General features: G+C 51.4%; 1 protein-coding gene across 3 annotated transcripts in view; it reads right to left on the bottom strand.

Moving 5' to 3' along the window:
• Positions 1 to 23,999, bottom strand: part of ERGIC1 (endoplasmic reticulum-golgi intermediate compartment 1) — a 117,918-nt gene that overhangs the window by 36,522 nt on the left and 57,397 nt on the right. For all 3 annotated transcript variants that reach the window (XM_016954211.4, XM_063810859.1, XM_063810858.1), the window contains exons 3-5: positions 18,323 to 18,395; positions 5,668 to 5,762; positions 576 to 700 (exon numbers count right to left, since the gene is read on the bottom strand). In XM_016954211.4, coding sequence (XP_016809700.1) covers positions 576 to 700; positions 5,668 to 5,762; positions 18,323 to 18,395 — 293 coding nt within the window. The remainder of the gene's footprint in view (positions 1 to 575; positions 701 to 5,667; positions 5,763 to 18,322; positions 18,396 to 23,999) is intronic.

The raw sequence follows: 23,999 nt of genomic DNA, 5'->3' as shown, positions 1-23,999 counted from the left end.
TTAGCATCCCTGATGCTTTCTGGTTTGTAGACTGTCTCCCTCCACCAGAATGGGAGCCCCACCAGCCCAGGAACGCTGCCCCAGAGCCTATCACCGACCCTGGAACACAGAACGTGCTCATTCAAAAATTTTTCTGAATGAATGAATCTGCATTAGCTCATTTAATCCCCACACAAACTTTGTGAAGTGGGTGGTATCGTGATACTATTATCGCCATCACACCCTCAGCCTAAGATGGGTCAAGTGACTTGTAGAGGCCAAGAAGGGGTAGAGCTGGGACTTGAACCCAGGGCTGGGGGCTGCAAATCCTCAGGTCTTCTCATCATTGTCTCCCTCATTGGAGAGAAGAGTAGCTCCTTCCTGAACCAGCCATCAGGGGCTTAAAACCCCAGGGAGCCTGGACCACCCATCCAGATTCTCAGCAGGAACGGCCAGGCAGCTGGACACGAACCCTCGCTTGCTGGGGCCTGTGTTGGGGTCAGGTCGAGTGAGTGCCTCCACAACCAGTTTCCAGGGAGCGGGGAGACAGCAGGAAAGGGGAGCAGGTAGAAAGGGCTGAGGCAGAGCTTCCATACCTTGTTGATGCTGAACTGCCCCTCGAAGCGGCAGCCTGCCCCATTGTTCAGCGGGATCTTCATGGAGTTGTCGATGTGGCCCACTTCGTGCCTGCCCATCTCATCCTGAATGTCAAGCCCGACCACTGCAGGAGCCAAAGGGAGACAGCAGTCACAAACCCAGAGACGCGGGAGGATGGGGGCCAGCCTGTTCTCTCTGGGAGCCTTCATTCATCCATTCCAGGGGCAGGCCGGGCTGGGGACCTCCAGGAGCTCATGGTCTGGGGTCCAAAGACTACAGGGGACAGGGCAATGACTCTGCTAAATGTGAGGCCGAGGGGAGCAGTGCATAGTAGGGGTCCTGGGGCCACCCTGGGGTCTGCCATACTGGTCCTCTGAATCTGGGTCCTGCCTCAGGTACTTAACCTCTGGATGCCTCAGTTTCTTTCTCTGTAAGATGGGGGTTGACCATAATTGAACCTTCCTTGAAAGATTATGGGGATCAAATAGTTCATAGATGTAGAAAATGCTTAGGGTCTGATGAACGCTAGGTGGAAAGTGCTTAATAAATGTTAGCTCTTGTATCTCAGATAGTCTTTGTTTTTTTGTTTTTTTTTTTGAGACAGAGTCTCGCTCTGTTGTCCAGGCTGGTGTGCAATGGCAGGATCTCGACTCACTGCAACCTCTGCCTCCTGCGTTTAAGCAATTCTCCTGCCTCAGCCTCCCAAGTAGCTGGGAATATAGGTGCCCGCCTATACAAAAAAATTTTTTTTGTATTTTCAGTAGAGACGGGGTTTCACCATGTTGGCCAGGCTGGTCTTGAACTTCTGACCTCAGGTGATCCACCTGCCTCAGCCTCCCAAAGTGCTGGGATTACAGGTGTAGGCCACCGTTCCTGGCCTTCAGAGAGTTTTTGGGTTTATGGGGTGAATAGGCTCAGGCCCCCCATCCATTCATCCATCATTCACTTATTCATTCATTCACACATTCCTTTACCCATCACCTATGCTACTAGCCCTATGATAAGCACCAGGGATGCACAAAGGGAAAAGATAGGCCCTGCCCTCTGTCACCTCACTGTGACTCAGATGGCTTCCCCATCTGTAAAATGGGCAGGCCAATGCCAACTGCATCCCCAGAGATGGTCCAAGTAGCCAGTGGTGAGATGATCCCTGTGAACTACGGAAATGTAGGAATTTCCCTGGCAGGAGCGCTAGAAAGGAGGTGCCATACAGAGGAAGAACAGCTGGAAGCAATTTTAAAGAGGGACAACCTTAAAAGGGAAAATTGGGAACAACTCTGTGTTCCTCGATGAGGACAGAGAAGTGAGGATCCATCCATAGAAGGGAACGTGCTGGAGCCATTCGAAATGACTCTCACGGGTCCACACGACACGGGAAATGCCAATGGTATAATGTGAAGTTTAGAGAAAACACAAGCAGGTCCGCTTTTCACTCAGCAGTTCCAATGTTGGCAGCCTGTCCTCTAGATCCACAATGTGTGTCCAGATGTGTGTGCAAAGCTGCTCAGGCAAGCTTATCTGAAATAGTGGCAATTGGAAGCAATTCAACTGCTTGTCACTGGAGCCAGTGGAACAGCCCTCTTCCCAGTGCCATGCGGCAGGTACAAAGAATGGGCTAAATGCAGGTGCGTGGAGGAGGCTCGGAGTAGATCAGTGGCTGAGTTACTAGCGCTGAGACCTCAAGCAGGTTGCCTAATCTCTGTGCCTCAGTTTCCTCTCCTATCACAGGCTTGTTGTGAGGGTTAAAGAAAAGTAAAACAGGACTGGGCACAGTGGCTCACGCCGGTAATTGCAGCACTTTGGGAGGCCAAGGTGGGCAGATAACTTGAGGCCAGCAGTTCGAGACCAGCCTGGCCAATATGGCGAACCCCATCTCTACTAAAACCACAAAACATTAGCTGGGCGTGGTGGCAGGTGCCTGTAATCCCAGCTACTCGGGAGGCTGAGGCAGGACAATCGCTTGAACCCGGGAGGTGGAGGTTGCAGTGAGCTGAGATCATGCCACTGTACTCCAGCCTGGGCAACAGAGAAAAACTCTATCTCAAAAAAAAAAAAAAAAAAGAAAGAAAGAAAGAAAGAAAAGAAAAGTAAAATAGCACTTACTATGTGCTAGACTCTCTTCTAAGTGCCTTTTATGTAAGAACACACCTTCTTGGCTGGGCGCGGTGGCTCACGCCTGTAATCCCAGCACTTTGGGAGGCTGAGGCGGGTGGATCACGAGGTCAGGAGTTTGAGACCAACCTGGCCAATGTAGTGAAACCCCATCTCTACTAAAAATACAAAAAATTAGCCGGGCATGGTGGCGGGCACCTGTAATCCCAGCTACTCAGGAGGCTGAGGAAGGAGAATGGCTTGAACCCGGGAGGCGGAGGTTGCAGTGAACTAAGATAGCGTCATCGCACTCCAGCCTGGGTGACAGTGTGAGACTCTGTCTCGAAACAAAACAAAACAAAACAAAAAAAACACCATTTAAACACCCCTGTGGGGAAGATAATATTATCAGTCCCATTCTACATCTAGGGCAACTGAGGCACAGAGACCTCACCGCTAGGAAACAGCAGAGCCTGGAATGAAATCCAGGTGGATTTGCTTCTGAGCCCACACCCTTCAGCCATTCTGCTAAGACACCTCAAATCCCAGTGGATTTAATATAGCCAAAGGACGCAGGACAGGGCCTGGCCTGGAAGAATGGAATAAATGGCAGCTGTTATTATTTTACTCATATTATGAGTAATATGAGAACAGCTCCAAGACACTAGCTAGAAAAAAAAAAAGAAACTCCAGAAGGTTCACATATGGTAGGGTCCCAATTAATTATGTAAAAAGAAAAAACAATAACAACAAAAACAACCCCAAACCCAATATATGTTCACAGACACGCACACACATGTAGGGGTGGGGAACGGGGGCCCCACCTGCTAGCAGAGGTGTCCTTTGGGGAAGATGGCATGCTGGGACAAGAAGGGGGACAGGGGAGGGGTACTTTTGCTTTTTAAAAAACATATTATTTTTGTATTTTTGAATGTATGTCTTTTTTAAGATTAAAATATATTCTATTAGTTGTATAATGAAGAATATTATTTTTAAAAGCAGGATATGAGATCATACATGCAGGACGATCTCAGCTATGTTCAGAAACACAGAAAGGAAGGCCAGCTGGACAGAATGATGTCAAAATGTCACCAACACTGCTGTCAGGTGGCAGAGTTATGGGTGATCTCTTTTGCTTCCCTGTGTTTTCCAGAAGTATAATGATGAGCATGTGTTTTTTCCTATAATAAAAATGTGAAGTTCTTTTAAAGAAAAGCCAGAATGCTGGGCTGTAACAGGGGTGAGGGGGTTGGGGGTTCAGGTTATAGCCCCACAGATCCAGCAGGGCATGGCAGGGAACAGGGTGGAGGTTGCCTGGCCCCTCCTGGAACCACATCTCTTCCCTTTCCTACCACACTTGTCCCAGTCCTCTGGTCTGACTAAGAATTTCCTTGTTCCAGAGATACAGTCACTCCTGAATGAGAATCTGCCAGATGAATTATTTTTCTAAGTGAAAGAAAAAAAATAACAAAAAATAAGACCGACCTATTTCAACAGGTTCCCTGGCTTGGGGCCCAGCGAGGATTCAAAATTGTGACGTAAATCTCACCAAAAGCAATGACAGGGCTGAGACTCTTCCTATCTCTGGCCGGAGATGCACCCAGTGTTCTCTCAGCTGTGTCCTTTAACAGGAAGAGGGGGTGGGGAGAGAAGGGCCTGCAGCAGGCTCTGTGCCAGGCTGGGCAGAGGGACGGCTGGAACCCCAGTCCAGGAGAGGGCGCCCAGTCCACTCGCTGACAAGTCTAGGGACCATGGCATTAGATTCTCCCAAGAACCTCAGACAACAGACATTACTAAGCCCATTTTGCAGATGACGAACCTGAGGCTCGGAGAGGTCACCCTAGCCAAGGTCACAGTTTTAGCCAGCAAAGGAGCCAGGATCTGACTCCAAATCAGACTTCAAATGAGTTTTGTTTTGTAGAAGTAATTCATTCTGGGCCAGGCACGGTGGCTCATGCCTGTAATCTTAGCACTTTGGGAGGCTGAGGTGGGTGGATCACCTGAGGTCAGGAGTTCGAGACCAGCCTGGCCAACATGGTGAAACCCCGTCTCTACTAAAAATACAAAAATTAGCTTGGCATGGTGGTGCACACCTGTAATCCCAGCTACTCGGGAGGCTGAGGCAGAAGAATCGCTTGAACCCAGGAAGCAGAGGTTGCAGTGAGCCGAGATCGTGCCATTGCACTCCAGCCTGGGTGACAGGAGTGAAACTCCGTCTCAAAAAAAAAAAAAAAAAAAAGAAGTAATTCATTCTTTTGGTTAAAACAAAATAGGTGTGAAGTCAAAAAGGGAATCTCTCAGCCCTTCACTGTCGCAGATGCTCTTGAGCCCTGTCCTGCACTCTCTCACGGATGGTGGACCGCTCCAGCTTCTCTAGGTGTCAGCTGCCAATGACTCAGAGCTGCGCCCTTCTCCAGATGAATGCTCTTGGCTGACCGGAGGTCTTCTCGCTTGAGATGCTTGGGAGGTGATATGACCCCCGCCACGCACACCACTCTGCAGCCATTACCCAATGACATGGATAATAACAGCCTGGTCCCATTGCTATTGGGTGTGACAAATGCTATGGTGTCATTCACACCCCACAGCATCCTGTGAGATCAGGCTGAGTTTGGACTTCAGCTGAACACACATCTTTGCTTATCCTGTCGTACTGCCCTATCCTGCGTCCCTAACTCCCTTACAGCTTCCTCCCCTCAACAAGTCACTTGCATGAGACTCTCAGGCTCTGCTGCGAAGCTGTAACATGACCCTAGGAAACACCCCACCTCCCTGCACCAAATCAGCTGCTCTCCAGGGTTAACCCCTATGAGTAGTGTCTTGTGTTTATTATGCCAGAAAACCTCCAAGTGCATGCATACTCAATTATATTCTCCTCCAAAAAAGAGTGGGGAGAACCATATGTTGGCTTGGCTTGTCCTGGAGATCTTGCCATTTCTGCACACACATTTGCCCTAAGGAGGTGTCCTGCTGGAGGGAGGGGCTGCGTGGAGTACTCACACTCGCAGTGCAGATTGGGTAAACTGATGTTCAGACTGACGTCGATCTTGCCACCGCTGTCCTTGTCTGGGTCATCGACATAGAGCTCGTTCACACTAGGGGAAAGACAAGTATAGGAACCTTTGTTGAGATGGCAGCAAAGATCTCAGCTGCAGGGGACAGCCGGGGACCACTTCACTTGGTGACCACAACTTAGATAACCCAGACTCCATCTGGGCAGAGCCTGCACCTCCTGTGCCCTCAGGCACGGGTCTAGGCTGCACTCTTCAAGTGCAGCCTTACCTCTCAGGACAGGAGGGCTGGGCTGGGCGCAGCGGCTCACGCCTGTTATCCCAGCACTTTGGGAGGCCAAGGTGGGTGGGTCACCTGAGGTCAGGAGTTCAAGACTAGCCTGACCAACATGGTGAAACCTCATCTCTACTAAAAATACAAAATTAGCTGGGCGTGGTGGCGCATGCCTGAAATCCCAGCTACTTGGGAGGTTGAAAATCACGAACCCAGGAGGCTGAGGTTGCAGTGAGCCGAGATTGCGCCACTGCACTCCAGCCTGGGCAACAAGAGTGAAACTCCGTCTCAAAAAAAAAAAGAGGGGAGGGCTGGGGCTCAGGAAAGGGAAGGGGTGGGGTGGGATAGCACAGTGGTAAGAGCATATCTTTCAGAGTCAGACCGATTCAAGTTCAAATTCTGGTTCTGGCACTTCCTATGCTCACCTCCGAACACACCTGTTAAGTGGGGATAACACCACCCACTACAAATAAGGTGGTCTGAACACTAAAATGAGAAATAGGGGTCTTATAAGGGATCAGGGCCTGGCACCAACAGGCACAGAGGACCTTACAGCCTCCTCTCTTGAGGTCCCCTCCCCCGAGCTGGGAAGCCAGGAATTCCCTGATGCTCATCCGTAGGGGCAGAACCGGTTCTGAGAAACGACTTGACCGCTGTATTAATTTCCTGTGGCTGCTGTAACAAATTATCACAACGGGAATGGCTTAAACCAACACACATTTATTGTCTTACGCTTTTGGAGGTCAGAAGTCTAAAACGGGCTGTGTTCTTGGGAGAATGCATTTTCTTGCCTTTTTCAGCTTCTAGGCGCTGCCTAGGCTTGTGGCTCCTTCTCCCAGTTCCAAAGCCAGCAGCTTCCCCCTTCTCTGACCTCCACCTCTCTCTTTTTTTATTTTTTGAGACAGAGTCTCACTCTGTTACCCAGGCTGGAGTGCAGTGGCGCGATCTCGGCTCACTCCAATCTCCACCTCCCAGGTTCAAGCAATTCTTCTGCCTCAGCCTCCCGAGTAGCTGTGACTACAGGTGTGTGCCACCACTCCAGCTAATTTTTGTATTTTTAGTAGAGATGGGGTTTCACCATATTTGCAAGGCTGGTCCCGAACTCCTGACCTCGTGATCCATACCCCCCATCCCCCCTCCCCCTCCTCCCCCCCCTTCCCCCTCGCCTCAGCCTCCCAAAGTGCTGGGATTACAGGCGTGAGCCACTGTGCCTGGCCTCCACCTCTCTCTTACAGGAACTCTTGTGATTTCATCCAGTCCACCTGGCTAACCCAGGATCCTCTCCCCATCTCAAGATCCTTAATGTAATCACATTTGCAAAGTTCCTTTTGAATGCAAGGTAACACGGCCACACACATCAGGGACAGGGACCTAGACATCACGGGGGGCAGGGGGTCATTATTCTGTCAACCGCATCGGCCAAATTTAGGGGCAGGTGGCTCCACAGACAGCCATGTCACCTTGCTGTCAGCAGCACAGTGTTGGCATCTGTTAGCAATCCAAATTTGCTCAACAAATACTTTTTGAGTACCTACTACCTGTCAGGAGCCAGAAACAGCAATGAATCAGACAGATGCTGTCTCTGCCTTCTTCAAGCTTATAGACACAAGAACCAGACATCACTCAGCCCCTAAATATGCTGCCACCTCCAACGCTGATTAGTACTTGACAGAAAGCTGCAGGGGGCCGTGACAGGGACTACAGGGCCACTGACCTTTGGGGAGAAGGGGCTGGGAAGACCTCTCTGAGGTGTGATTGAGGTCTGGGGGATGCGTAGGCATCATCCTGGCAGCATGTGCAAAGGCCTGGAGGTTGGGGAGGGCATGGCTGCTTTGTGGAACTGAATGAAGGTCACCGTGGTTGCAGTGTAAGGAGGCTGCACGAGGCCTTTAGACTTTTTTTTTTTTTTTTTTTTTTTTTGACAGAGTCTCGCTCTGTCCCTCAGGCTGGAGTGCAGTGGCGCGATCTCGGCTCACTGCAACCTCCGCCTCCCGGGTTCAAGCGATTCTCCTCCCTCAGCCTCCCAAGTAGCTGGGACTACTGGCATGCACCACCATGCCTGGCTAATTTTTGTATTTTTAGTAGAGGTGGGGTTTCACCAGGTTGGCCAGGCTGGTCTTGAACTCCTGGCCTCAGGTGATCTGCCCGCCTCGGCCTCCCAAAGTGCTGGGATTACAGGCATGAGCCACCGTGCCCGGCCGAGGCCTTTAGACTTGATATGAGCACAGCCGCGGGGTCAGGCTCGCACTCACACGGGCTCCCTCTGGCTGCTGCGAGGAAGACCCACTGGAGGGGCTGCTGTGCAAGAGGGAGACCAGGCGGGGGATGGCGGCGCCTTGGATGGGGTGGGATGGGAATGGAGAGCAGGAGGGCTGTAGGAACCCACGTAGAGCAGGCGGGACTTGCTGATGGATGGGACTGGACGGAGGAGGGTGAGGTGAGGGGGGAATGCAGACACACTGCTGTGTTTCTTCCTGGACCCATTCTTTGGGCTGAGAGCCCTTGGAAGAGGAACAGGAGCAGCAGGAGGGAGAGGTGCTGAGTGCCAGAGGCTGTGCTGAGCCCAGGTGTCTTGGAGGCATCCTCAAGTAGCTGCTGGATGTCTGATGGCCGCATGTGATTCCCAGATAATGCCCCCCACCCAGAGGGAACCAAATCTAAAGGCCTGGTCTAGGGGGCAGCTGGAGGGGGCAGTGCTTCAGGTGGCTGGGCTGTGGTTATTTTAAACATTTATTAGGCCCCTTGGGTCCAGTCCCTAGGCTGTAAAATAAAAGAGAACTGCCCTATCTAAGCAATGAAGACTCCAAGAGAGCTTTGTAAATGGCCACATCTTAGGGAAAGAATGAGTCAGACCAAGGCAAAGGAATTTCGTTTTTACTAAGACCACATCTTTGCGCCCCTAGCACCTGGTGTGATGCTGTTCACAAGGAACGGTGGGCTCTGAAAAGACACCTGGGGCTTCTCTGTGGGGCCCACAAGGATATTCCCAGAGACAAGAGTGCAACAGATGGGCCTCCACTCGTTAAGCTGGGGGAGGCCTACTACGTGCATTCACGCTGTCCCATGTGCGCCTGTGAAATGCCCTGAGCCCCATCTTAAAACCAGGGAACAGGCTCGGAGAGGGTGTGTCCCATCCCCGGGGTCACATGCTAGGAAATGGCCGAGCTAGAATCTCAACCCAGCCTTTCCACAGCTCAGGCTGCCTCCCAGCCGTCTCCTCAGCATCAGGGTCAAGGAAGAAAATGAAGGAGGGCCCTGGTCCTGGGAAGCCTTAGGATGGGAGAGGGGAGACACGGGCCTGCACTTGACCTTGCTTGTAGTGTTGGCCCCAATCAGAGGCCACCAAGAGCAAAGGAGCTGGAGGGAGAGAGGCAAACAGGAGCCCAGGAGGTTATGAGAGACAGGACTAGCTGGATTTCCTAGGCCAAATAAGAATTCCTAACCCTAGCTGGGGAAGGTGACCACTCCCACCTTTAAACACGGGGCTTGTAACTCAGCTCACACCTGACCAATCAGGTAGTAAAGGGAACTCACTGAAATACCAATTAGGCTAAAAGCAGGAGGTAAAGAAAGTCAAATCAGCTATGGCCTGGGAGCACAGGGGGAGGGACAATGATGGGGATACAAACCCAGGCATTCGAGCTGGATTGGGCAACCCCCTTTCAGTCCCTCCTTCGTGTGGGAGCTCTGTTTTCACTCTATTAAGTCTTGCAACTACACACTCTTCTGGTCCGTGTTTGTTCCGGCTCAAGCTGAGCTTTAGCTCGTGGTGCTGATCGCAGTCGTCACAGACCCACCACTGACTTCCACCCCTCTGGATCCGGCAGGGTGTCCGCTGTGCTTATTCAGCGAGGCTCCCATTGCCGCTCCCGATCGGGCTAGAGGCTGGCCATTGTTCCTGCGTGGCTAAGCGCCCGGGTTTGTCCTAAATGAGCTGCACACTAGTCGCTGGGTTCCACAGTTGTCTTCCGTGACCCACGGCTTCCAATAGAGCTGTAACACTCACCGCATGGCCCAACGTTCCATTCCTTGGAATCCGTGAGGCCAAGAACCCCAGGTCTAAGAACAAAGACCCGCTGGTAACAGGCCCGAGGAGGATCGGCCTCCCCACAGCCAAATGCTCTGCCTGGCCTTCAGCACCCAATTTCCACCCCAGCTGTAATGTGCAACTCTGGAGAGCTGTTGAGTAATGAAATTGCTGGGTGATTAACACACAGTCAACTAAGGAGAGCCTGGGCTTCTCTTCCCAGCCAGGAAGCCGCCTGAGACTCTTCCTTGAAGCAACTCACCTTTCCCACCTGGCGAGGCTGGGCCTCCGCACAGCACTGAGGGATTGTGGGATGATGTCATCCACTGGCAACCCTCTGGAGGTGACCTCAGCCAAGAGCAAAGTGAATCCCGGGTGTGGCGCCAAGGTGAGCTCACCCACAAGGCCCCAAGAAGCCTCTCCCAGGCGTGGGTCCCTGTCTTCCTAACCAGAATAAGCAGAGAACAGGCTCTGCAGGGCTAGAGGGCCACCCAGAACAAGGGGGCGGCGGTGCTGGGCAGGGACGGCCTGAGGAGCTCTGGCCAGGCTGGTTATGTAAGGCCAGAACTGGCTGCTCCCAGGCTCCTTCCTGGAGGGCCCCAGGCTGTGGGATAAACACAATTCAATCACCTGGGCCGCCTGATGAGGTCAATAAAGCTGCCTTCGTGTCCAAGGCAAATGTTCCAGGACTGCTGGCTTCCTGCCACCCCAGCCAGCGCCACGAGCTCACCCACAACCACCCCACGGCAGGAGCCTGCCAAGGCTAACTAACTTCATTGGCTAGGGCTGAACTGATTTTAAAAGGCCAACGGGCTGCCACAAATCAACCCACCTGGAAGAAAAGGAAATGTTTTTTGTGGATTCATTGTGGTTTGAGGACTTCCATGGGCCTGACTCCCCTGTCACCAGTGTGGGCAGTGGGAAGGCCTATGGAGGCAGTGGCAGACCGGTGTGGGCTCACCTCCTGGCTCTGCCACTGAGGAGCTGGGAGACCTAGGACACACTGCTTCACCTCTCTGAGCCTCAGTTTCCTCATCTGTAAAACTGGAAAAGCTTTCAATCGGTTCGAAAATCAGCAAAATTAATCTATGGCAATGGAAGTCAGAATAATAGTGGTGGGGGCTACTGACTGGGAGGGGCTCAAGGGACCCTTCTTTGGTGATAGAGTGTATTATGTCTTCATCAGAGTGATGGTTACATGTGTAAACACAGGTGAAAATTCATCGGGCCTCTACCTTAATATTTGTATGCTTTGCTGTATGTAAGTTACACATACCTCACTAAAATAAGAAAATAAGAAAGGAAAGGAAGGAAGGAGAGAGGAAAGGAGAGAAAAAGAGGAAAATAAGGATAAAGATTCCGTCTACTTCACAGGGCTGCTGGACGACTGCCAGGTCAAGCTGTTGGCTGCCCCAGGGCAGGAGAGTGAGTGAGTATGTGTATGTTAGTGTGAGTCAATGTGTGTGTGTGTGTGTGTATGTGTGAGACTCATCTCTCTCTTGAGGGCCGATTCCACACCCTTCTTGGTAAAGAAAATACAGCAGTGCAGGGGAAGCCTAGGCTACCAGGGTTCGAAGCCTAGGCTACCAGGGTTCGAATCCTGGCTCTGCCACCTCTTGGCTGATTGACTTGGGCAAGGGGCTTTCCATCCATCAGTTTCCCCAGATGTAAAATGGGGACAATCATAGGGGTTGCTATGGGGTTGCTGAGAAGATCAAATGAGAACAAGAGCAATGCTAAGTGTGGTCTTAGTAAACAGTAAGTGCTCAATAAATGTCCACGGTTTTTATCATTATTATTAATATCGATGCTCAAGGAGTTGATCCAGTGTTTAATAAGGGTACTGTTCTCCCTTCACGTCGATGAAACCAGGCTCAGAGGAGCACAGCTGGCTGGCCAAGATCATAGGACCAAGAGGAGGCAGAGGCAGGATCCGAGCCCAGGGACAGGGGGCCCAGAGCCCATGCTCTTTCCAAGGCATTGCACTGCCTGGATGGGATGGGAATCGGTGAAAAGCTGAGGGGCCGGTGGCCCTCAGTGGACGTGTGATGCAGGCATCCTAGTCCTTTTTCATAATCTTCAGGTGTGCCCCCTCCCACCAGGGCCCAGGTGCCTGCAGGGTACAGGGGTGCTTAGGGGTCCAGTTGCGTCTGTCCCACAAGCCTCTCCCACTCCCATCAACACCCCCAGGACGAGGGCTCCCTGAGCCTCAGCACAGAGCGTGTGCTCACAAACTTCGGTGGAATGAGCCTGAGTGGAGGAGGGAGTCCTCAGCAGCACTCCCAGGATGCAGGGAAGGCACGCGCTGGTGGAGCAGTCGGGAGCACATTCCAGGTGGGGGACGCCAGATGGCGTCAGGGAGTCAGGCGAGTGCGTGGGAGGGTGGGGGGTGTGGGTGGACAGTGGCCTTGTAGGGAGAGGTACGCAAGGGCCTGGGGAGGTGTGGGTGGGGGGAGTGTAAATGGAATGTGGTGGAGGGCCTTGAAATTCTAGTCTGAGGCATGAGTTCGATGACATCTATACAAAACAATTTTATTTGCTTTTTGAAGAGCCCTTAAATAGTTCAGATTCCTGCCTGAAGTCTCTGACCTCTATGCTTCAAAATTTGATCGAATGGAAACTTAGGCGGCGGTGAGGCCTGCCGCAAGGGCTTGGGGTGGGGTGGAGGGAGGGATGGAGATTCTGCAAGCACGCGCTCCGGAACCCTGAGTTTCAAATCCTGAGTCGTCCAGGTAGAAGTATGTGCATCTATTACCAACCAGGTGGATGTCTAAAATACATCCCTCGACAGCCAGTCACCGGGTTCTGCCCACCCCTGCTCCAAAGCCAAAGTCCCAGCACCCTCGGCCCCTCTGACTTGGGTCATCCCCCAGCTCCCACCAGGGCTTTGGCCTCTGGGTGGCCCCACACCAAACCCATCTTCACAAGGGGTGAGCTGTCTGAGACATAAACCCGTCACTCCACACTCAGACGCCCTCAGGCCTCTTATTGCTAAGAGCAATGTCCTTCATGCTCCTTAATGGGATGCCTGGGGCCCTCTACCCAGCCTGGCTCACAACCCAGGCTCAAGGCAGGCAACCTGGAGACTTCCAGCTCCTCCTCCTGGTTAAGCCACTGCTCCCCACTCCGGGCCTCCTACGGGGAGCCTGTGAGAACACCGTGACCTCCAGGTGACCTCCAACTCCCACCTCCCAGGCTTCCATCTGCCTGTTTGGCCACCTCACCCTAGAAGGGTGCACCCAAGTCCTCCAGTCAACCATTCTGATCAAAAAGCAGTGGCTCCCATGAGGCTGGGGCCCTGAAACGCTGGGGCCAGGGAAGTGGGGTACAACAGAGGGGAGGTGCTGAGTCTGGGCTTTAGCATCACAGACCCGTGTTTGACTCCAGTTACACCACTTACTGCTTCATGTGGTTTTGGCCGCCTGGTGCCTCAGTTTCCCCAGCTGTAACATGGGGTGAACAGTAGTAGTTGCCTCAAGGGGTTCTGCGATGACCAATGAGATGACCATCATGAAGTGCTGACCTGCCGGGGGCAGCCTGCACGCCTATAATCCCAGCACTTTGGGAGGCCAAGGTGGGAGAATTGCTTGAGCCCAGAAGTTTGAGACCAGCCTGGGTAACATACAGGGAGACCCCTGTCTCTACAAAGAATTAAAAAATTAGCCAGGCATGGTGGCTCATGCCTATAGTCCCAGCTACTTGGGAGGCTGAGGCAGAAGGATCGCCCTGGAGGTCGAGGCTACATTAAGCCATAATTGAGCCACTGCCCTCCAGCCCGGGCAACAGAATGAGGCCCTGTTTCAAAAAACAAACAAACAAAAAATAAAAATAAAAATAAAGTGCTGACCTAGGTGTTGGCATGCACACGATAAATCCATGAGTTATAGTATGGAAGGTACCATGAGTTATATTACATTATAAACTATCAATGGAGAGTTCCAGTTACTATATTTTATTAGTATAAATCCTCATGAGGTTAATAATTATTCAGAGCAGTCAGAGGCTGGAACATTCTGTGGCCAGGTTGCCTGAGGAGGGGCCTGCTCCCTGAAAACACGGAGTTTCAGAACACTCTGTGGGGCCTCTTTCCCAAGGATAATTAACGGCCTGTCCAAAGCCAGGTTGGAGCCCAACCACCCAAACAAATGTGCCTCCCCCTCACCCCCCACCAGGCCCAGGCCAGAATAAGCGTCTTATGTCACTGATAACCACAGGCTGGGGCTGGAGCCATGTTGATCCAACCAACGGTGACCTCATTTCCTTAAGTTACAATCTCATGGTGGCGGGAGGGGGCACTGACCCCACTGTGGCCACAAACCTGCCACAGAGGGCCAGCCACCCAGAAAACGAGAACCGTGACCTTCAGTTGTTCCCAAACCTGTAGGGCTTCCTGGGGGTCACAAGCTTCTGACAACTGGAAGACCCCAAAGATGTGATGCTTTCTCCTCTCGATTGCTCTGTAAGTCTTAGGGCTCATCCTGCGGAGGCCCTTCGGGCAACTCCTATACCTTAGTCAGGAGGGAAGGGGACATTAGGGTCACTGCATCTTCATAGCTGGAGCATCTGGCCTCAGCTCCGGACAGATCTCTCTATTCATCTCTGCCTCCCTCCCTCTCTCCAGCCGCTGACTTAGCACAGGGTTGGACTCAAGGCAAATGCTCAAAAAATGTCCTCATGTTTTGTTTTTTTTTTTTGAGATAGGGTCTCGCTCTGTCTCCCAGGCTGGAGTGCCGTGGCGCAATCATGGCTCACTGCAGCCTGGATCTCTTGAGCTCAAGTGATCCTCCCACCTCAGCCTCCCAAGTAGCTGGGACTACAGGTGTGTGTGTCCACGGCCAACTAATGTTTTTAAAATTTTTTTGCAGAGACAGGATCTCACTGTGTTGTCCAGGCTGGTCTCCAACTCCTGGGCTCAAGTGATCCTCTGGCCTTGGCTTTTCAAAGTGCTGGGATTACAGGTGTGCGCCACTGCGCCTGGCCCCCTTCCTCCCCTCATCCCTAAGCTTTGTACCTCTCCAGGGACTCGGTGGGATCAGAGCATCCGGGGTGCCGCTGGGAGAGAGGGAGAGGAAGTCCTGGCACAGGAGAATGGGGAGCAGTGGGAACACACTGTGCTCTTCAGAAAGAAGCAGCCCTGCCCTTGGGAAGCTGCATGAGTTGTCTGGGCTTGCTGGAAGGGCCCTTCCCCAGTGCTCCCGGGCATTCTGCGGGTGGGGCCCCACCTGCTCGAGCCTCAAGCTGTGACGTCAAAACTCACTTGTTGGCAGCCCATTGCCTCAGTGCCCCACCTCATGTGGGATGAGCTGGGAATGCCACCCCACACGCTGTCAGCCGCAGGCAAGAGAGGCGTCTTCTTAACTCAAAGCGGAAGAGGGGACAAGGAATTCACATTCCCTGAGTACTTATATGCCTGGTGCGGAGCGGCCTTAAAACCTTTTTAGAGTTAGATGCAGACTATGTAGGAAATGAATAAATGCACGAAGAGATACGGACCTTATGATATTAAAGTATAGCCGGCACTATATTAAGTTAGCTTTCAGCTAAATAATCTTGTTTGATCCTCATAAAATGTCATGTACCTGCAGCCATCTCATTTTCTACCTCCTGCCCTGCTTTAGTTCTTGTCTTTGGAGTACTTGCCCCTGATCGATATAGTCTAGTTTTGTTTGCTTGTTGACTGTGTCTACCACTGGCGTTTTCAGCTCCTCCATGTGTGGAGCCACAGAGCAGTGAGTGTGCAGGTCCATTCCTGGGCTCCACGAGCTCATCATCAAGAAGCGAGTCCCAGGCCGGGTGCAGTGGCTTACGCCTGTAATCCCAGCCTGGGATTACAGGCTGAGGCGGGTGGATCATTTGAGGTCAGGAGTTCGAGACCAGCCTCACCAAAATGGTGAAACGCTGCCTCTACTAAAAATACAAAAATTAGCTGGACATGGTGGCGCTCGCCTGTAATTCCAGCTACTCAGGAGGCTAAAGCACGAGAATCTCTTGAACTCGGGAGGCGGAGCTTGCAGTGAGCCGAGATCACGCCACTGCACTACAGCCTGGGCGACAGAGCGAGACTCCGTCTCAAAAAAAAAAAAAAAAAAAAAAAAGAAGAAGTAACTCCCAATTCTCCCTGGCAGCTCAGAAGGCCTGGCCCCTCTCCGTCCTGCCTGCTCTACCTCCTACCCTCTCCGCTTGCTCACTTTGTCCTGGCTGATTGGCCTTCTTCCTGCCTTCACATACACCAGGTCATCCCTGCCTGAGGCCCTTTGCACCTGCTGGTGTCCTGCCCACAGCACATAAAGCCACCTGCCTGGTGCCTGGTCTCAGCAGATGACACATGTGTGCCTCTGTCACCTTGCTCAGAACATGACAGGCCTGCCAAGCCAAGCAGGTCCCCTCCTAGAGGGTGGGGTACAGCCTGCAGAGGCCAGTGGGTGCCTGGCATACAACAGGTACCTCATAACATCAGCAAGTCTCAACCTCTTGCCGCTCTCCCTGCTTCGAGCTCTGATTCATGATAGGGTGATCCTAAGATGTCCAGTGACTGAGTTGTACAGAGGGGAAGATGCTTGACTTGGACATGGCCATCTCCCATTAGAGGCCTGGGGGGAATAAAAGCCCTTCTTCGAACCCTGCATGGCCACAGGGTCATGTCTTGGGAAGCAGACCAACCTCTCCCAGAGCTGGAAGGGAGCTCTGACTCTGGTCTACTCTCCTTCATTTGGCTACCAATACTGAGACCCAGAGGGGTTCGGCAACTTGCATAGGGTCACACAGCAAAGTAGTAATTAAGCAGAGACCTGGCCCTGGGTCTCCCAATGCCTTATCTTGTACTCTTCCCACCACTGTAAAAGGTCCCCTGGGCTTTGGCACCATCAGGGTTAAAACAGGATCAGAGTGACCAGGAAAGGCAAACTCTCCCATGCCAGGGGAGGGCTGAAAGGTATACCCAGAAACAAGGTGAGACCAGCCCTCCTGTCTCATAGGCCTTTCAGTGTGCTGGTCAAACACACGTGGGCTAGGGAGACAGGCAGGGCTGGGAGCCAGCTCCTAACTGTATGGCTGTGGGCAGGTCCCTCCACCTCCCTGGGCCTCAATTTCCTCTTTGTAAAGAGGGGGCAGCTCCCTCCTGAGGCTGTTTGAGAACTAAAGGTGGTAATGCTTGTATAATGAGAGTCTTCTTGGGCTAAGCAGCTATGTATTTAGTTTCCTATTGTCTTGTGGCTGAGTGGAGGCAAAGGAAACCAAGAAATCCCATTAGTGAAAAAGAAAATTCCAGTGCTGAGCAGGAGAGTGGGTGGCCAGGGCCCAGCTCCGTGATGACTTTCCGGGCTGTAAACACAGAAACGAAGAGGCTTTGAAGCCTCAAGCCAGTGCCAAAGGCAGGAAGCTCCCGGGTCTAATTCCATCACAGAGGGGCGTCCGATGAGGTCGTGACTGCATAATTCTAATGGCATTCTGTTACACACACCCCAGAGCGTTTACTAGGTTATCCAGACAACAGATAATTCTAGGAATCAGGAATGGATTAACTCTGCGTCAGCCACTGCCAGGAAGCCTGCACCGATTCCTCACCAAGTGTGGGCCTGAGAAATGGGAAGGGGGTTAGTCCAGGGGGCCGGGCGCTGATGTCAGCAACCTCGCCCCCTCCGGTAGGAAGCTGTACCCATTAGTTTCACTGAACTCTTCGGCTCTCACATCAAATGACCCTGTGATGATTCAGAGGGAAAAAAAGCCCACTGGCCAAACAAAGGGATGGCAGAGATGAGCAAATTATTCCTGTTCATCTTTGAGCCCAGGAGAACCCCCACGGAATGGAACCAAAATGTTCCCTTCAGCTTTAACAAGGCAATATTCACTTTTGCTCTCACTTTAAAGTCCTTTTAAGAAACAGAAGAGCAACCGATGCCACAGGCTTGGAGACAGAAGTTGGAAGGTTTGGAACTTGCTCTCCTTTTTAAGACTCCTCTCTCTCTCTCTTTTTTTTTTTTTTTTTTTTTTGAAACAGGGTCTTGCTTTGTCACTCAGGCTGGAGTGCAGTGGCGCACTCTTGGTTCACTGCAACCTCTGCCTCCCAGGGTCAAGCAATTCTCCTGCCTCAGCCTCCCCAGTAGCTGGGATTATAGGTGCCCGCCACCACGCCCAGCTAATTTTTGTATTTTTAGTGTAGACAGGGTATCAGCATGTTGGCCAGGCTGGTCTCCAACTCCTGACCTCAGGTGATCCGCCCGCCTCGGCCTCCCAAAGTGTTGGGATTACAGGTGTGAGGCACCAAACCTGGCCAAAGACCCCTCCCTCTTCTTGTCTGGGGTCCCAGAACATCCTGGAATGCCCCATCGGGAAAGTATGACTTACACTTCTGTCGTTATAAATCCGGTGAGCTCCGAGAGGAAGAGGAAGAGGATGAAGAGGCAGCAGCAGATGGAGACTGGAAGAAACAACAGAAATGCAAACTGTTAAGGGTGGTGGGCACTGACGAAGGGAGACCAGCCTACAGGGAAGAGGAAAGAGGCCCCAGGACAAGGGTGTGGGGGTGTGCCCACAGACCCTCCAGAGCCCCTTCTGACTGGAGCCTCAATATGAAGCAGCCCCACCCCCTGCCTTTGGGGTACTGGTCTGGCCTCCAGGTGTGGATCAACCTGCCGACATGAGCAATCCTCCTGGGGCTGGCCCCGCTTCCTTCCAGGAGAGCTCTTTAATGCAGAGGCCAGCCAAAAGTAGAGGCTGCAAACCGGTGGCCCACAAATGTGTTCTGTTTGGCTCGAGTGACAACATATTTCACAATCTGGAGTCCACCTTGAACAGTCAGCAGATTTCACATAAAAGGCCAGCGTTCTGGCTTCTCCAGAACATCTCACCCTTGTTCCCACAGAGGGTCCAAGCCCATGAGTTTGCCACACGCCCCACCACTCCCTTCTGCCTCTCTGGTTCTGAGGCTGAGGCAGAGTCTGTGGCTGTTTCTCACCACCCTCTGTGGTGCCATCCACACGGTGCCCCTGTCCTTAGAAGGGGCTATAGACAGCGGTGCTTCAAGAGAAGAAATAATTCTTTATGGAAGTGAAGAATGGTCCAATATGCTTATTATTTCTTTACTTTTGAGACTCTGTTGCCCAGGCTGGAGTGCAGTGGCGCAATCTCGGCTCACTGCAACTTCCACCTCCTGGGTTCAAATGATTCTTCTGCCTCAGCCTCCCAAGTAGCTGGGATTACAGGTGCCTGCTACGACACCCAGCTAATTTTTTTATTTTTAGTAGAGACGGGGTTTCACCATGTTGGCCGGGCTGGTCTTGAACTCCTGATCTCAAGTGAACCGCCCGCCTCAGCCTCCCAAAGTGCTGGGATTACAGGCGTGAGCCACTACACCCGGCCGGTCCAATATGTTTAAAATGCAGAGTGTAGAACAGAGTTCTGGGGTCGGCCATGTGTTATCCTTCTCTCATCTGCCTGGCACCTAAAGACACTGGGGTTTGTGGACCTTGGAGTCACTCCTTGGGGGCAGGACATAACAAGTGCCCCAGAGGCCGGCCCTCAACTCCACTCACCAGCCCCATCTCCTGAGACTCCCCACAATGTCTAACCACCCACCCACAGCGAGCGGCATGCTATTCCCTAAATATGCCTTTCATTTCTGCTCCTTTGCCTGGACTCATCATCCCTCCTCCTCCATGGTTATCCTCTCTGCTTGCTGAACTCCTACTCATCTTCCCAGGCCCGACTCAAATGTCCCTTTTGATGGGAAGCTTCCCCTACTCCCAGAGGTGGAGCTGGTCACTCTTTCGTCTGTGTTCCCAGCCTCTACTTGAACATGTCCCACATTTTATCGGTTATCTGTGGCTGTTTCTCCCACTAGACTGATATCCAGAAAGACAAATACTCTGGAGTTTCAGTGCCTGGCCTGGGGCTGGGGACTAACAGGTATTGTGTACGGCAGAGAGTCAGCTCCCAGGATACAAAATGAGGGCTGAATACGCCACACCGGAGTTTATCCCAGAGGCACTTAGTGGGCAAGGGCTCACTCAGGACCACGCTGGGGCCCCACTGCTCCCGGGCATTCTGCGGGTGGGGCCCCACCTGCTCGAGCCTCAAGCTGTGACGTCAAAACTCACTTGTTGGCAGCCCATTGCCTCAGTGCCCCACCTCATGTGGGATGAGCTGGGAATGCCACCCCACACGCTGTCAGCAACAGGCAAGAGAGGCGTCTTCTTAACTCAAAGCGGAAGAGGGGACAAGGAATTCACATTCCCTGAGTACTTATATGCCTGGTGCGGAGCGGCCTTAAAACCTTTTTAGAGTTAGATGCAGACTATGTAGGAAATGAATAAATGCACGAAGAGATATGGACCTTATGATATTAAAGTGAAGCCGGCACTATATTAAGTTAGCTTTCAGCTAAATAATCTTGTTTGATCCTCATAAAATATCATGTACCTGCAGCCATCTCATTTTCTACCGCCTGCCCTGCTTTAGTTCTTGTCTGCTCACTGGCCCTAAGTGAGTTACTTAACCTCTTTGTGCCTCCACTTCCTCACCTGCTCACCTGTAAATGGCAGCAATGGTAGTACCTGCCTTATAGGGCTTCTCTGAGGATCTCAACAACACAAGGATTGAGCTTGAAACAGAGCCCGGCAGGTAATAATTACCTGAGCGTCAGCTCATGAGTAGGACTTACATCAGAGAGATGTGGGAAGGGTTTGGTGATCCGGGGAAAGTGATTCAACACATTGGTTGACCCTTAGTTTCCTGCAAAGAAGACTTCCCAATCCCTCTTGCTGATTCTGCTGCATTCTCCGCAGCCTGCACCTGGACTGGCAGAGCCAGCGTCACGGATGTGACAGCCAGTTATCTCTATTATTTTTCTTAGTCTGTATCTATTTACATATATCGATCTGCCTATCTACCTATCTAAAACAAACAGCCAAACATTGATCGACTGATCGATCTATCTTCAAAGCAAATAGCCATCTATCTGTCTTCAAAACAAACAGCCAAAGATGCATTCCGAGGGAAGGGGGAAGAAAGAGAGTGTTTGCTGGGCACTTACTATGTGCCCTGTTGTGACTGCATTAACAGATGTCCTGTCACCTCACACTCCCACCGCCTTGAGGGGGGCGGTGCCCATGTTAAGGGTGTGGAAATGGAGGCACAGTGAGACAAGGAGGCTGGCCCATGGCTTCACTGTGTGGGGGCAGGAGAGGCAGGACTGGAAGCCATATGTTTTAGAGGCAAAGCCCTGAGAAAAGGAACCTCAAGAACTTAGGCTCCGAGTGAAGGGCAGGATGTCCCCAGACTGCTCACTGAGTCTCTCCAACCACCCTGAGACATGGGGGATACTAGAATTACTCCCAATTTCTCCCAAACTTTCAAAAAGTTGGCCAGGCGCGGTAGCTCATGCCTGTAACCCCAGCACTTTGGGAGGCTGAGGCGGGCGGATCACGAAGTCAAGAGTTCGAGACCAGCCTGACCAACACGGTGAAACCCCGTCCCTACTAAAAATACAAAAATTAGCCGGGTGTTGTGGCAGGCGCCTGTAGTCCCAGCTACTCCAGAGGCTGAGGCAGGAGAATCACTTGAACCCAGGAGGCAGAGGTTGCAGTGAGCCGAGATCGTGCCACTGCACTCCAGCCTGGGTAAAAGGCAAGACTCCGTCTCAAAAAAAAAAAAAAAAAAAAAAGTTGTACCGGGGAAGCATTCAAAGGTTTTACTTAAAAAAAAAAAAAAAAAAAAAAAAAAAGTATCATCAGCACCATAAGACAGAGTGAGAAAAAAAATTTTTTTAAAGAAAAAAATAGTTAACAATGCGTATTATTAAAAAAAAAAAATCCAGCTGTATAAAAAAAGTGAGTCTGTCTCTCCTGATCTGCAGCCCCCGATTCCCTGTTACAGTTTCATGTGTCCATCCATGGACATTTAAATATATATATATATATATATATACACACACCCCTAAGCGAACAGCAGCGTAATGAGCACACTCTTTTCCACCGTGCTTTGCTCACTCAGCAATCTATGTCGAAACAGGTTCCACATCAGTTTACTGAGTGGCTGTGTTTTCCTTCATTTTCGAACGGCAGAGAGATAAATTTCAAATTGTTTTCTCCAGCTGCTGAACAAATCCACTGGAAGAGATCAGCTATCAGTCCAAATTTCCTGGCTCCTGTTCTTCCCTTTCTCACCCGCAAACTGAGGCTATTAAACCTCTTGGAAAACTGAGCAGGCAAAACATCCTTGCTTTGGAAGCTTGTAACTTTCTGACCAGGATCATATAGGACCCACATTTCAGAATCTTTTACACCCTCCTCCCCCAAGCCCCGACAACCCATTGGATGCTGTAATGATGAACAGGCACAAAATAGGGAGTGTTGCCGGGCATGGTGGCTCATGCCTATAATCCCAGCACTTTGGGAGGCCGAGGCAGACGGATCACTTGAGGTCAGGAGTTTGAGAACAGCCTGGCCAACACGGTGAAAACCCATCTCTACTAAAAATACAAAAATTAGCCAGGTGCGGTGGCAGGCGCCTGTAATCCCAACCACTTGGGAGGCTGAGACAGGAGAACCACTTGAACCTGAGAGGCGGAGGTTGTAGTGAGCCGAGATCACACCATTGCACTTCAGGCTGGGCAACAAGAGTGAAATTCTGTCTCAAAAAAACAAAACAAAACAGGATGTGTTTATGAAGGTCGGTGCTAACTTGGATGGGTTCAGGTCTCCTAGCTACTTTCCGTGTTCATGCTTGTAGACGTGTGTCCCAGGGTTCTAATTCTATCCACACCAGAGCCGGGGGGATGGGATGGAAAGGCCTCCTGAAATCTGTGTGCTTTTTCAAGGCTCGGACTAAGCCTGGTCAGCCCAGCAGGTGGACACAATAAGTGCTAAGTCTACTCAGCAGAGACTCAAGTGGTCCAAAGGTCCCGATCACACGCATTCATGGCGTGTGTTACCCTTACCCCAGACAGAGGAGGAGGACAGAGACCAGGTCACAATGCCACTGTGGCCTCAGAGACTAGCACAGTGCCTGGCTCAGAGAAGGTATAAAATAAATATTTATTGAATGAATGAATAAAAAACACAACAGGAGGTAAAAACTGTTTCAACCAGAAAGGCCTTCTGATACTGAAGGCTTGATGAAGGTTTTTCAGTCCATGTTTGGGCAAGACTCTAAGGCTCTCTAACTCCAGACTTCTTCTGAAACTGACTCAGTCATCGGACAGTAGGAATGTGACCCCAGGAGAAGGCTTGACGGTAGGAAACCTGGTGCGGCCAGCCAAAGGGGGCACTGGACCTGAGACCCAAGGCTCCGAAAGGCCAAGGAGTTTGTCCAAGGTCACACAGTCACGTAAGTGGAGGAGGCAAAATTTAAACCCTGAGCTGTAAGTCTCCAATGCCCTGATCTTTCTTCAGTTATTAATAGCACCCATCACAAAGTAATGAAATGGTGTGTGTCCAAGTCAGCCCGCCCTGCCCAGTCGTGTGCTCCTCAAGGACAAAGATGGAAGCCCCGTTCATCAGCACAGTCCCAGGGCTTGGCATGGCGCCTGGCCCAAGGACCTGGTTAATAAATATTTATTCACTAAATGGTAGCTAAGGGCTGGCTTCCTATGCCTCACGCCTTTCCTCTTGTGTAAGGAAATTTGCTGTCTCCTGTGCTGTGGCTGAAACTGTCTATCAGACCATGTCCCTGGAGGGCCCTTTGGCAGGACCTTGTAAGTTTCAAAAAAAAAAAAAAAAAAAAAAACACATACTCTTTAACCCAGTAATTCTTCTTCTAGGGAAGTTACCTTACAGAAATAACTGTACAAGGATACAAAAAGATATGGACAAGGATGTCCAACAAACCAGAATGGGGAATGTCTACCCTCAGGGGCTGGCCACAGGCCCCGTAGGTCAGCCAGATAACAGAATGTGACACAGCTGGAAAGAAGAATGTGGTGGCTGTTTATCCGCTGGCAGGAAAGGTGCCCAGGATGTATCAGCAGAAGAAAGGCAGGGGAAGAACAGTGTGCAGAGTATGCTCCCTTTTGTGTTTCAAACAG

This window comes from Pan troglodytes, chromosome 4, assembly GCF_028858775.2.
Source record: "Pan troglodytes isolate AG18354 chromosome 4, NHGRI_mPanTro3-v2.0_pri, whole genome shotgun sequence".
NCBI classification, from domain to species: domain Eukaryota; kingdom Metazoa; phylum Chordata; class Mammalia; order Primates; family Hominidae; genus Pan; species Pan troglodytes.
The sequence above is the reverse complement of the archived record's forward strand: the minus strand, read 5'-3'. Positions and strand labels throughout refer to the sequence as shown.